Genomic DNA, 14,713 nt, shown 5'->3' on the forward strand with positions numbered 1-14,713 from the left:
GATTTAGGAGCCTCACTATATATATAGCAAGAATATCGTAGTTAGGCCTACAGCGTACTGCTGCTAGAGGCGGCGATATCAAAGCATCCATTCAACAATGACGAAAGGATAAAATGCATTTTTTACGGTACTTAGACGCTCCCTAGGATTAGGAGACGCTTGAAGTTTTCCAAGTACCATTAATCTTTGTCTACCAGTCCTACCGCCGTGCTCCGTATGCATCTATAAAACCATGACGTCTATGATTAGTAAAGCATACTTGTAAATCCTGTTACGGCGCATCACATGGAACTCTTTGTAGCGGACTCTAGACGCTCTAAAGCTCAGGAACAATGTAGTCGTATTATATTTGGAATTAAGTGTTGTCGACTTCACACAGGGTTTCTGTTGAATCGTAGCTATTATTGTGAGCGTAACTTTAAAGAAAATTATATTAACATCCTTATTACTTAAAAGCACAGTATTTTGTAAGTTAAACACAGTGCTGATTGTCGTGCGTAAACAAATCGACTGGACAAATACTGGAATGATCATGGGATAAGAAATTCCAGCTAGCTTTATATATATATATATATATATACATACATGATAAATTTTAAGGGTCCGCGTGCAGGTAGCACGAAGGAATACGGTTCGTCATAACTTCTTAAACATCACTCGCTACTCTATTTGGCCAATTATCAACTTAACTAATAACGTTAACTAAGACTCCTATTTTCAATGATCGTTTCAATAGGTAAGTTATACACAGTGTTGTAGAGCCAATGTTTAATAACAGTATGGCATTTCCATTTGTCATATGATGTAGAAAGCAACGCTGAATGCTAATCCTTCTAGGCCAAGCAGGAACAGGAACAAACACATACACATATATATATATATATAATTGCAAAGGTGTGGCCCATCTCGAAAAAATGAGTAATCCGCACGCAGATCAAGATCTTCTCAATTTGTCGTCTTATCAACTAGGAACTATTGCGGCAGCTGTTTGCTTACTGCCAAATTTGAAATGATCGTGGAAATAAACTATTTGGCATTAAAATTACCTGTTTAATATCGTCAAGCTGATAGTTCTAATATGATCTAACATTAGCGACACAGTGAAGGGAGTAACAACTAATTCATATATAATATATTATCTTTAAAAGCACCTATATTTAGGAACGGCCTGCTATGCTACAAACATATTAGCAATATATTTGTAGTGTAGCCCGATAATAGTTGTCTGTTTTTTCTACGATCCAGCGAGTTTGAAATGACCAACGATATATGTTACATTTTTACGAAACAACAAATGGTCGCCAACCCAAGATTTTGACAATACACCATCTACTAATTGATATAATCTGGCTCCTTTATTTAAATAACAAGTATTTTACGAACATAATGTTTAGGGAGTATCATCGTGAACTTTCCGCGATGTCTACGAGCGAGATCCTAGCAAACTTAGGGGGCGCCTATTCAATGAACGGTTGGTAACAAGTTCTCCCCCTCTGGGAATGCTGCGTAGACTGCATTTAATGCGTAACAGAAATAGAACGTGATTCAGCGCGAAATCCTTAGCTCGATTGTTCGTCGTACTTTGATTTAGCTAAAACCTGATTATATATTATGTTATAGTTCAGTCGAAGCACTCGTAAATTTCATTAATAAGGGCGACCCTACCAGGCCCGGTGCGTTCACCGGCGCCGGCTTCTCGCGCACTAACAGACAATCAATAATCCAATAAGGCGGCTTGCTACAGAGATAAATGTTTTCAATACAGCCCCTTGTTTGCCATCGTTCATTTTTTTTTTTTTTTTTGATTTCTCGATTGTGAACAGAAGTAATAGAAGTGAGAATTAGGTGAGAAACAAGCGTTTGATCAGCAGCAACGCGATCTATATACGTATGCCAATCATATAAATCCAGCTCTGTTTTTGGGCGTTACTCCCTATTTATCCGCCTCTGTATAATTTATTATTATTGTTATTATTATTATCAGAACGCAAAAAGCGCCAGACAGGTAAATCCACCAAATATGTCCAACACCTAAAGGGAATGCATACGGATGGCTTTGTAAATGCAGCCATGTGTGCGTCAGCAAAGCCAAAATAGACGTATAACTTATTGAAAGTACAACATGGAGAAATTTTTTTTTCCTGCCTGGCAGAAACACTAGCAGATTGTTGTTGTTGCTGCCGCTGCTAATATGTTCACACAACCCTTTTCTACAAATAGGGGTATTTTTAAAGTAGACCAGCAGGAACAGCCTGCTCACTATAATTTGTTGCCTCTGTCCAGCTCAATCGCGACCACTACGTATAGTGTAGCTGGTAGTGTATTTAGTACACTAGTATATCCTTCATATGTATAATTATAGCTATTCTAGTGTTCATTAATTAAGCTCAATTAGCAATGGAAACAGACTATGATTATGAGGAAAATCTGGTTGGTACGTTTATTTGCTGCTGGTTGAGGGTGGGGGCGGAGGTGGGGGTACCATTGTTGACTAACTTTAGCCGCCGAAAATGAAACTTATTGTACAGTTAAGTGAAGATGTAAAATAGCGTATGATGTACAGAAAAGTTCATAGTTCATCTTTATCCCATTTGGTTTCTTTCTAAATCTGAGTAAAACCTATAAAATCGTTATCGGACAAGGTGAACGACGCTGTGCCTCGTAGGCCTGAGTTCATCCCTCGACAACTTGACTGCTGTAACTAACAGTTGTAGTCCTCTGCCAAATGTCGCAAAACTAATTTCAGCCAGTATACCCCATCTGACCATACTTAATCCGCGTAGGCGGTTACAATACACCACATTTGTGCTGAAAAGTCTTACTAGTTTCCATGAATTATGAGAAATCAAACTAGTTTCCCCTTTTTATCTATTAAGCTCAGATGAATAAGGACCCATTTTCTGTACGCTGTACTACGTATGATGGCGCGCCTAAATAAAGCATTTATCAATGCAGATAGCTCTATCGCACCATCTGATATGAAACAAAATTCAAGAGTTTTCAAGCGATAAGAATCGACAGTCGGTCGAGGCCTCGATATCAATATTCGTATATCAAATTTTTGTCGATACGCGCCCGGCAAACTGCTGCGTTGAGGTTAGACGACGAATCTGTCTGCTGGCGACTAACTTCAAATTATTAACAGGGCTAGAAGCCTAGAACGACCTCGATAACCTAGCTAGAGTTGCCCACCAGGGTAAGGCTTGGTACAATTGAACCACAGAAAACACAGTTACCGCGACCAGTCTGTTTCGCAAAGCACAATAATAAAATGTACGCCGAAAATCTCCTGTCCGTGGTATGGCCATAAAGGCCATGAATGTTCAGGAGAGACAGCTTCCCCGGATAAGAGCCTCCCTTAATCTTGAAGTCCAAATACTTATTTTGGTAGTTGCATCTCGACGATAACTCTGCGCCACTGTTTGGTAGGATCGAAAGAATAGCGCGAGTAACTTAGTCTTCGCTTATTTATACGAAGTTGTACGAACCAAAATGTTCGACTGGGCTTTGACGCAGCTTAGCGCATCAATAGGTTCCGTATGAAACGTTTTTTCATCAAGCACCAAATTATAAGGTACGATCAACACCGGATCGAACTAAAATAAGAACCAACCCGTCCAATAATTAACCACCTCCTACTTCTAGTAAAAACTATAAAAATAGTAATAACAAAATAAATCAGTACTATTTTAGCGTCTGAAAGCATTTGTCATTTGACTTGCTTTATTCAGAATTGCCCTTTTAGCATTAAGGTATTGCGCAAAAGATGAGATACGGCGAAACAAACGCTACCATACTCGATATCTGCCTTTATAGAAAACTATACGACACATTCACTGCAATTAATATTGTCCATATCGCGTGTGTTTATTTGTGTCCCAAAAAAAAACATTAGAACACGCTTTGTTGCCCTATTGTTCGTTTTTTTCGAAATCACAAAATACATTACTTGATTCTATTACCAGCATGTTTTTACACTATTCGTGGCGTTTCCCTAAACTCACTGTAACATTTCTGCTAGCCAAACCAAAACTGTTCAAGTACCGAAACGAGACTGTTACTATTAGCATTGTTATTACTGCTATGATTGTAACTTATGGCCATGACCAACACGAAAATTGGGAAACCGAAGCAGAAGGCATGCTGCGTGCTCTGCGTGCCTTACTGATGCTATCTGGCACTCTGCCTGATACTCCATCTGGCCCCACCCTGTCCGTAGAAGTAACGTACTACTAGCATGGCTTATAGGGACGAAAAAAGAGATCGACGACAAGCTGCCAGCTATCAGCTGAATTCAAACAGTAGTGGCTACGTAGCCGCGCCAAACATACATGCACCCTCATACGCATGACGGTAGTTATACATAAAATAGATCGTCTATGCCATTCGTGCACACGAAATTTTAACAGATAAGTGCCTGGCGTATAAACACGTAAGAACAGTATATTGCCACATGTATGTAATACAGAGAAAATTAAGCTAATTTAAAAGTTGATCAAATCGTGACCATTTATTTGACGACTGCGTTAATGGAAGACCGTCAGACTATATGTGATAATGATCTTCTGTAAAAGTGGTCACAGTTGTCTTCGGTGCTAACCTAATCCGGCTCAAAATTACCAGCTACTTTACGTCGTATAGCAATACTGTTAAAAATTCGCTTTTTTTTTTTGGACAATATTCGAAAACGAAAGCAATGGACCTTTATATGCAGCCATCCTATTCGCGGCTGGCTCTGAATTTAATCTGCTTAAATTACAGTTGTGCGCCAATTTGAATGTAGGCTAATATCGCATCAAGATTAGTGTTTGAGGATTTCCCATGGAACATGGTTGACAAAAACACACGTATGTCAACGATAATGATAAAATATGTAAATCGACAGGTTTTTTGAGCTGGATCTCACTCGGTATCTAAATTTGGCATTTAGAAACGGCTTCGTCTTGTTAACGAATTTCTCTTTGCCGTATTTTGCAAACTACGGCGTCTTTCGATGACACATACGGACTGCCATAGTAACATGCGAACCTCTACGATAGTGATACTTCTGCCAGCCATGCTATAATAAACAAAGCTGTAACATACAGGAGTCAATATGTCGGCTGAATGGAAAACACCTAATATCCTAAGAGGTTCAAACCATTACAGGGACTCGTATATTGCTCCAGCCAGTACGCAACAGTCATTTGACTGATCGCGTTAGTTATGGCGGCGTGCGAGACAAAAGAGGCGACCGTAGATACCGACGTACGGCGACGCGTTTCTAACAAGAATTATATTGCCTTCAATCGTGAAGATATCCGTTCCTATCACCGAACCGTTGACAGCATAGTTATAGACGGCTCGTATTTTGAACTATTAAATGAACCTACTTATCCATTTTCGTTTCGAAAGTTGATTCGGAAAATCGATTCCCGATTTCCGAAGAAGATAATTCTATTATAATGTTTACGATTAGCTATGATATAGCTTTATGATTTGGGGGCTGATGCCTGATCAGACTCAGACAATCTGTACGAGGACGGTAGTCTGGGGAGGTTTGATGTTATCCTTTTATTAGCAACCGGTATTAAAATAAGGTTTTGTTGGCGGTGAAGCTCTGCGTCGTCATAATGCTCAAAAAATCCTGTTAGAAAAGTAGCTCAGTGTATATCTGCGATGCCCTTATTAGTTTTACGAGACACCAAATGCTCACTTCAGAAGCTCACGGCCACGCAGGCCTGTACACACGGTAGTACACTGGGCAATCTTTGTAGGGGAGCCGCTAGCCCGAGACTGCGTGTGGGTGAAACCTTAACTGTCAATCAAGCGATATTTCGGCATGTACAGAAAGCGAACTCACCTCAGGGTAAATTCAGTATGTAAACCACTTTCGGAGGATTTCTAATAACTAATACGATTATTTTTTACTCGAGATTAAAGAGGGCGGGCATGGCTGAATAGGAGATCATTGGCCAACATGCTTCAGCATCTCCTCTCATAAATTTACCTATGTGAATATATCTATCTCATGTATTTGTATGCTAACTAAAGTTAATGAAAATGACAAAAAAAGGATTTAACATATTTTCTATATGGTTTCACAAGAAGCAAAAACTTAAAATCTTGTTGTGAAAAATCATTATTTTCGAAGGCAAGATGTCGATCCATCCTCTTTTCTGCCTCTTTGAATACAATTAGTAATTGCGCAGAAAATTATCATCACCACTTGGTCAAATTCTCAAACGCTATCTACTTAAGTGGTGTTGTTGTTATCATTATGTTAATCACTGATAAGCACACAAAAGGCTAAACTAACAAAACCAGTCATTAAAAACCTCATAGAAAGCTCGTCTAACCCAAATACACTGATATAGTTAGTTGATTGCAGCATTGAACAAGATGGGTCAACCCTGAGACAAGGCGTACCTTCCATTCTACATACATAGGCCAACACGAGATTAATTTAAAGCTATAAGGCTGATACAATACGATGCGCATGCGACTTCTGCAATCAGTTTGGGCCATCGTCAGCAGCGAAACTCACCTGGCATGTGTAGGTTGTTGCGGGGCGGACCGGTAGGTCTGTTCGAGTGAAGCTGGTGACGAATGGGCACGAGAGTGGTTTACCACAGGTTTGGCAATTTGTCCACTCAACGCAGTAGCACCCTCAGCCGGCTGCTGAAAAAAAGACGGCGGAAGGTTTCGCATCCGCATGGGAAGCTGGCCGGTTTTAGTTGCGCCACCTGCAAATATAACAACGAAAATGAAAATAGAATTAAAAATCGACCCTCCTCATCGCAGAAAACGACGCTCGTTTTTTACGGCTTTTTCCTCATGGTCATGCACGTAAAATATACAAAAAATTACAGAAATTTCCATTGTAAAATGATTGTCACGGTGGACAATAGTGTAGTCGACCGAATAAGAATTCAACAGTTTTGAAAATGCAAAATTGCTCGTCTTGGCTCTCTCTCGACTAGCCTGAACGGTATCGAAAAGTGGCAGGTGGACTGCGAGGAAAAATATCGCCGTATGTTGTTCAATAGAGAATTACTGCTCTAAAAGCTAAGAACGGAAAAGTAAGAAGAATAAGGTTCCTTCGTCCTAGATCAAGACGAAGTAAGTTTGAGCTTTCAGTACAATGTACACATGGTTTGATTATTCTCCTACTCAGTTAGAGATCAATTCTCTCGTTGGTGTCCTTATTGTGGAAAATACACTGAAGCCCCTTTTCATGTTCCGCCATCGGTATATGCTGCACTAAACGTTTTGTTAGATAAAATAAAAACAGAATATATGTTAATACGTCGTTGTTTAAGAAAAAAATACATTGACTGAGATGAACACGCGTCATTTAACGAAGGCTAGGCAGCCTATAAGCAAAAAGTACATAGGTATATAGAAAGTTACATACAGAAATAATTTTCTGTGATGTATCAAATTGTCGACCTGCATCCAACAACGCCTCGCACCACCAGTTTGAGAGGCGTGTAAGAAAGCACGTATATACGTGAGAGCGTTAAAATCGTCTTTACTTCTTAGATATTTTCTGCTCTATATTATGTTCAATCAATAAAATATGACCCTTAGAACGACGTCTGCATTTACGATCAGCAAAAAGAAATTACGTCAGATTGCGAATCTACCCTTTCCAAGGTATCGCTACGTACCTTCCTAAATATACTAGATAGCCAAATAAGTGCATAGCGTGTGTATGAACTTACCCGGCACGAGTAATCGTTTTCCTGTCGATCAGTTCCATGTGTTATGGTCGTGTTTCCATAGTACTATTTATATACACGTACATCACTACCCTGTAAGGTTGGCTAATTATACAATGCTTCAATGACAACTACATGAGCATCCGGAGATATGAACACTCCGGAGCGTTTACTGTTCCATTTGGCACAGTCTAGTTCATAAACACGGCCTACTGCTATTGGGACATCTTCTGTTACGGCTGCAGGCCAATATCGTATTGGTTATTATGGCTGCTATGTCGGATTTCGCATCGACCACCCCGATGGATTGCCCTGCTGCCAGAAATGCTGCAAAGCAGAACAATTGCCGCTTTTTTTTTGTCGTGGCTTTCACTAGCGATCCATCGAAACATAACGTAACCCGCTTCGAAGGATCAGTGGTGGAAAATCGTTGAGTGGTTTGTGGTACCCACTCTGAACGGCATCAGGAGCACGTGGACAGTTGGCGGAAGCGGCCTCTTTGAGGACCCCGCTGACTTGACGGACAACACTGTGACGCCGTCATCGTAAAATGACAGTGGTTATAGTAATAACGATTTAGCATTATTGACACGATAGACTTTTCTGTGTGTAAATAACTTTTGTTTCCGACCTTGTTCCGAGCCTACGTTGTTCAAATAAAAACGTAATCGTCCGATTACCTTGTGCTCTGTGTGCAAAACTGGCTTGTACTCCTGGCTGTGTTCTTCATTCATAGCTACTGGTGTATCGCTTGTTCTTCTCATAGACATGAACGAAAGAATGTCATCGACTAGCTCAACCCGCCATACAACGGTACTTGATCATCAGTAAGGCAGTACGCATGGCCCACTATAGATGAGAATACACTGGGCACGAGTCGTTCGGCAGCCTTATGTTCTGCCCGTGCCATTCGGGTAGAAGTTGTTACAGCCACTGTTTCACGATAGCGTAGCAAAGGGCACCTGCGACAGTCTGTCAATACGTTGTCTCTTCTGCTGTTACCAGCACATCGACATCACAATAATACGCAACGGGCCCCGGGAATAGGACAAAGAACGGAGACAGAACGCCGCGAATGTCCGCGCTATAATGCAACACTGATGTGGTCTCCTTCCACGCATAGCGCACGCCAGTGAAGGTCGTGCCGTTAGTGGCAGTGATCGAAGTGCAATAACAACTGGTAAATTGAACCGTTACCCGTTGGCGTTGCTACAGCAGCCAACAATCTTCTGCTGATTCTTTCTGCCGTCGTTGCTATTTCGCTATCTTCCACGGCGTCTTATGCGTCGGCTTTGTTTGATCTTCGCAGGCGGCAGCGCCTGTCTCGCTGGGCCTTTTCTCGTAGACGAACGACGACACCTAAAGAAAACCGGGGTAGCTGGCAAAGCAAGAGACTGGGTCGTCGTCGCCGTCGTCGTCGCTCACTCTGAAACATCACGGCAGTGGCCGCGACAGCAGCAGCAGCAGCAGCAGCAGTACAAACAACTATTTGTCTTTGGACACATGCAGATGTCGCAGCGATGGTGGACATAGGAACTATCGCAAGCGACAGACTCGAGGCGGCCTACGACAGACAGGCAGACGACAGCGTGTCTGAAACGCACAAGAGCACCACCGGCGCTTATTGCTCGCCCGCTGTATGTAATTTGCACATATTCGTGTCCATATGCGTTGTGCGTCCTGGGACGACGTTCGCAGTCACTACGAAGGAAAACAGCACAACTTTACATAGACGGGCTGGCTCGCTCCCACAAACAGCTCAGCCATATCGGCATTAGCAACAGCAGTCAGCTATACAATACCATGTCTAGTCCAACCGCTAACGATAGGCCAATAGAATAGAATATATTCTCGTCTAATTTTTTCTAACTTTCTCGCCCATCTAATTTTTCACCCAAACCCATTGTTCCCCCCTTGGTCTATTTTTTGTGTCCGTGTTACCCATCCTTGTCAGTCTCCTAGATGCATACATTGTTTAATGAATGCATCTAGGAGACTGAATGTCCCGTTGCGAGCTCAGCTTTCGTTCGTCTTTGCACCCCAACAAGCGTTTGTTGTAGACCGAACAATGGCAAACGATGTGGTATGGCTCATTTTGCAATCTGCAGTCGTCGTCTGGTCGCTTTGTCACAATTTCGAATCTCTTATGTTAAATAGAATCAACATCGTCAACGTCTGTCATCTAGCGAACGCACTCGCATAATCGGTCTACTGTCACCCACGACGCGTATAAGTTGAATTCAAATGCCTCGGTTTATTGACGCGGACGTCTCGAGCCTGCACAGATGAGGCAATTTGCAAACAGCTACTGTTTTGCACTGACCAGGGCCTAGGTAAAGAAAAGAGCAGCAGGACATGGGAGCAGCACTACGGACGACAACGGCGATAGGTGTAACGATAAAAAAAAAATAACAAAAGCAGAACCATCAACAGCAGCGGTAGATCTGCAAATCATCGCAACTATTACCGCTGCCCAAGTGGCCAAATACATAAATGAGATACATGGACAAGATGACAAAAACTTTGAGGAAAGAGCATGACACTGTTATCAATCATGTGAAAATCACGACCTTCAACCATATATTTCAACGTTGTGGATCGGTGTACCGAAGTAGTGCATTTGTGGTAACATAAGCTAATGAAGAAAGCAGCAGTAACAGCGAAGGGCAGCCAGGCAGCGCGAATGTAACGCCCCGTGCGATATCGATTCGAGACGTACTTTGCAAGCATTTACTGTCTAGTAATATAAACTTGGCTGATCTATATAATACAGAATCTCGAAATTAGTAAAAAATATGATATAAGAAAACTTGGATAACATTACGGAGCGACTGTCAAGGTTGCCGTACAGAGCTTTTTAATCCTCGGAATAATGAAGTACGTCCGGAGCATGCGTAACGGCACACAATAGGTGATAACTAGTGCTAAGGTGACCTGTCAACAGTATTCTTCAGTAGACAATGACCCTTTACGAGCAGCAAGACAGCTTTGTTATCAGAACCGTACTTGTGTGGGTACGGCAGTGTGGCTGGCTAAACACTGCGTACTCGTCTGCTACGCACGACAGAGGGAACATTTAGAGATCTTGCCTCAATCCTACAATGGTAGGGCATATTTTATTTCTTATAAGACGTAATCTTTAGAAGTTAGTTCTACAGCTTTTTTCATGAGGTAAATTTGTGTGAATTGTTTTCCACTGCACTGATTTCCCATTCAAGAGTTGATTATTTGGATTTCATTAGAGCTTAATTTAATTTCTTTTGTTCTTTTACTCACGATAACCCTTATTCGGTGGTTAAAGGAATAATGAAATATTTCGCCGCTATATAGCAGCAATAGTGTAACGCCCTTTTAAGAATCAATACTATCAATAGCAAGCTAACGTTGCGCCCACATGTGACCAAGGACAGGAAGCCTTCGTTTCAAAAAATATAAGAAACAGTCACATGTAACCCTCTGTTTCGGCTCTGATCAAAGTGACAGTCACCTACGCTACTTAGATTTGTTCCATCGTTAAGCGTTTGTAAAGGTCGACGTACTATATGATATCTGGTAGAGCTTTGTCAAGTACGTCCTTTCTGTCAGGTATCATTTTGGGTCTGTGTGTTTGTTTTCCTATGTGCACCGTTCCCCTTTTGTTGGCACGTTACGCACGCCGACCATCTGATTTCACACAGCGATATGCTGCCCCCACGGATAGTGAACAATACCATCGATTCAGAACAATGCCGATATGGCTTCTATACTTAACGAGATGGTAACATTCCCAGCACTACCATTGCAACTGAAGTGACAAACAAGGCCGTAAGATTTCAGCCCAATGTAAAAAAACAACGCAACATCGCATCAACTGATAGTGGGGCTCATTCATCGTATTCTTCCATACAACGTAAGGACCCAACCTTCTTTGGACGTCAGCGACAATACGAAAAAACAGGCCCAAGAAGTCAGCCAAGACGACGCCTCATAGCAACGAAGAAAGCACGTTAAATGCTACTGTATCAACAACAATAGTCTACAAATAGCCAAACTGGCGGAAAGGAGATCGGCAAGGTGTAACTGTCGATATAGGTATTAAGTGGTTAGCAAAGTCCATCCTCCAAAACAGCGACCGCCTTCCAGACGGTGACAACAGTTCGTCTGCTAGCCAGCTACTTTCAGCGTTGTTCGTCAAATGAATTTAGCGGTAGAAAGAATACAGCCCGCTGGAAGATAGCGCATTGTTGCTGCCAGTGGTACTGCTGTTGTCCAACAAACATTCGTAGATAATGTGTAAGAGCGTTTCCAGTCGACGAGCGCTCCCTGGCGGCAGGAAGTCCCCGCTCTGCGTTGATCGCGTTATAGGCTCATTTCTGTGTTATAACTATCGAAGCGGTTAATGCTGCAGTCAGCATTCACTGAGTATCTGTGACATACACGTGCCGAGGACGCACACAGATGCCAAACAAGCTAGAAAGAACAGGAGAATTGAAATAAGTTTAACATTTACTTGCACTACGTGAGTTTGTTTCTTTGCTCCTTTTCAAATGAGCGAAATGATAGCATAAACAAATGATTATAGTAGACCTTCGCACTCAGCACTGCTGTTCTGATTCACGGCATCAGGAACCTAAGACTGTGATTGTCGATCAAGCAGAAATTTTATAACTTGTTTTACCTGCAGAAACGTGGGTAATCACAGTTCGGCGAGAAGACAGATATTGAGGTTGTTAGTAAACGGTTTATGCATAAAGGAGTTATAGTATTTGAATTCAAAAAGACAGTTAGCGACGAAGGCTTCTTCTCCGTTCTGGCTGATAGCAAACTAGAAAAAACAAAAACCAGGTGACGAAGTTGTTCAGGTGTGAACAACAGAACGGTCGGATTGAGGCAATGCTAACGTTGTGACGACCGAGATACATGTCTCGTTGTACCCCGCTGGTCGGACCGACCAATAGGCTACAACTGATGTGGGCTGCTTTCAAACACGAGCAATAATAAACATGGGTTCGAACGCCAAAAGAAACAAAACCATCATTATAGTGATGGGTCGAACGTAGCGATTAGCCAAAGCAGACGGCGCAAATCTACCAACCAACTAGTCAGTTACCGATTCGGTTTAACACCGAATAGACAACGATATAGTAGGAAACAGCACGTTTTCATTGTAACGCTGCAGCACCACCCACAAATCCGGCGGTGTCAACATGCGCGAGTGCCCAGAGCGGACGCACACCCGTGACAACCATAGACTACTTTAGGTATCGAGAGCACAGACGGGGTCTCGTATCAGCTCAGGTATGCATTCAGCAGCAGCAGCAGCATCAAGGCACCGCAAAGTCGCAATACACCCTCAGAGAGCCCAGTGTGGTACGACGCTAGGCTAGCCTTCCTGTTTTCCTCCGCACGCGTACACTCCTGTAGACGACAACACGTCCATCGTCCCACGCATCATTCGGCACACAGTAAGAGCACGGAGTGTCAAGTCTGCATAGGAGGGACTCCTGTGGCGAACTAAAGCTGCATTTGAATGTATGAGGCGCCACAAAGATATACTGCAATGGCAGCCGAGCAAAAGCAAGATGAACAACTGCAACAGCAGTAGCATCATTCAATACGCTGCGTCGTAACGATCTAACCGACAACAAATGACTCGTCGACCAAAGTGCGTACGAGAAACAACGCAGTCGCTATTTGTGCAGGCAGAACAGTCCGGTTAGTGTCCTAAACAGGCTTTCGAGCCTTAACACTATGGTCGTTAGCGGGGTTCAGTCATAGCGATAGTCAGACGATACTTTCAAATAACCAACAACCAGAAGTGAAGCCCTAGCGGGCCCAGGTGTAGCAAACGTTTAGTCTAGTAACAGCACCACATGGAATTTCCTCCAGCAACCATAGAGTATACGAGCGTTGTACACAGACCGCTATGTAACAGTTGGCATATAAAAGAGATTATCGTTCTTGGACCAAACAACAATTCAAGCCCAAAACCAGCGTCAAGTTCCCTTTGTTGGGGCGACTCTAGTTTAAATGACTAAATTAAGTTTTATTGTTTGACCCGCCGGCATCAGGTGCCTGAGATGCACTCAACAGTATGTATCAGTTCGCAGAGCTTCATAGTAAAGCTGAAAAAGAGTTAAAAGACAAACAAACAGGCCGTACGTTTACGTAAGTAAATATATATTTTTGTCTCTTTTGAAGGGGTCCTGTTTTTATTTGTTAATCTATTTCGACCTATTATAGCATTCTGACGGTTACCATTATAAGCCCACCGGCACCGAGCACTCAATTCGCACAGCATCGAGAACAATCTAGGCCTCAGCGCGGCTAGGAGCTTTCAGTCGAATGGGCCTGTTTAGCAGCTCCACTGTGCGGCTATTTGCGGTACATACAACCAATTTTTCATGTCTGTAATAAAAGAGGGCAGCTAGGCTCATAGTTACAATCAATGGTTAAACCCTGCCTAACCATTTACGAAGAACGCGACGAAGTGCTATAAGGGGGCACAAGGCTTCTCTCGACGTTTCTTCAGATCTCTCTTGATGATTTTGAACTGCTAGGGCGACTAAAGGTTGCTTTAGAAGCTGTGGTGTCCTATGACTTGCCTGTCGAGCAGATGAAGCGCGTCATATGAAGACTAGTCGCCCCGATACGATCCGATCTGATCCGATTCGGTCAGACTGCTCAGCCATCGGCGTACGATTCTGCCCCTTTGGGGAGGCGGAGCCTTCAACCCCCAAAAGATTTCAAGGGGCACACCGAACATCTTAGAAGACGAAAACATCGACTTTCACTAATACTCTACCGCAACAACACCCGATCTATAAGCTATGGGCAATCGAACGAAGGGAAAATAGCGGCAATGATGCCATTCAGTCGAACACCTGCTATAATTTAACTAAGTAGCAACAGAAAAGCCGTTTTTATAGGTACTAATTAGGAGTCGAACAGATAATGCAAACGTTGGTTTTTGAGGCCACGTTTATGACGGGATCATACAAGATGTGTGTATGTGGCTGAAGAACAGTTAA

At 42.5% G+C, this 14,713-nt stretch overlaps 1 protein-coding gene across 3 annotated transcripts in view; it reads right to left on the bottom strand.

The window, feature by feature from the left end:
- The window catches only part of yki (Transcriptional coactivator yki), a 47,803-nt gene that overhangs the window by 14,918 nt on the left and 18,172 nt on the right, over window positions 1-14,713 (bottom strand). For 2 of the 3 annotated variants that reach the window (XM_086977661.1, XM_022787974.2), the window contains one exon: window positions 6,527-6,725. In XM_086977661.1, coding sequence (XP_086833787.1) covers window positions 6,527-6,725 — 199 coding nt within the window. Of the gene's footprint in view, window positions 1-6,526; window positions 6,726-7,706; window positions 13,810-14,713 lie in introns of those variants that run through there. The other variant, XM_022787976.2, reaches the window with a different exon arrangement.

The sequence above is a fragment of the Varroa destructor genome, unplaced genomic scaffold (genome assembly GCF_002443255.2).
Source record: "Varroa destructor unplaced genomic scaffold, Vdes_3.0 BEIS01000001.1, whole genome shotgun sequence".
Lineage (NCBI taxonomy): Eukaryota > Metazoa > Arthropoda > Arachnida > Mesostigmata > Varroidae > Varroa > Varroa destructor.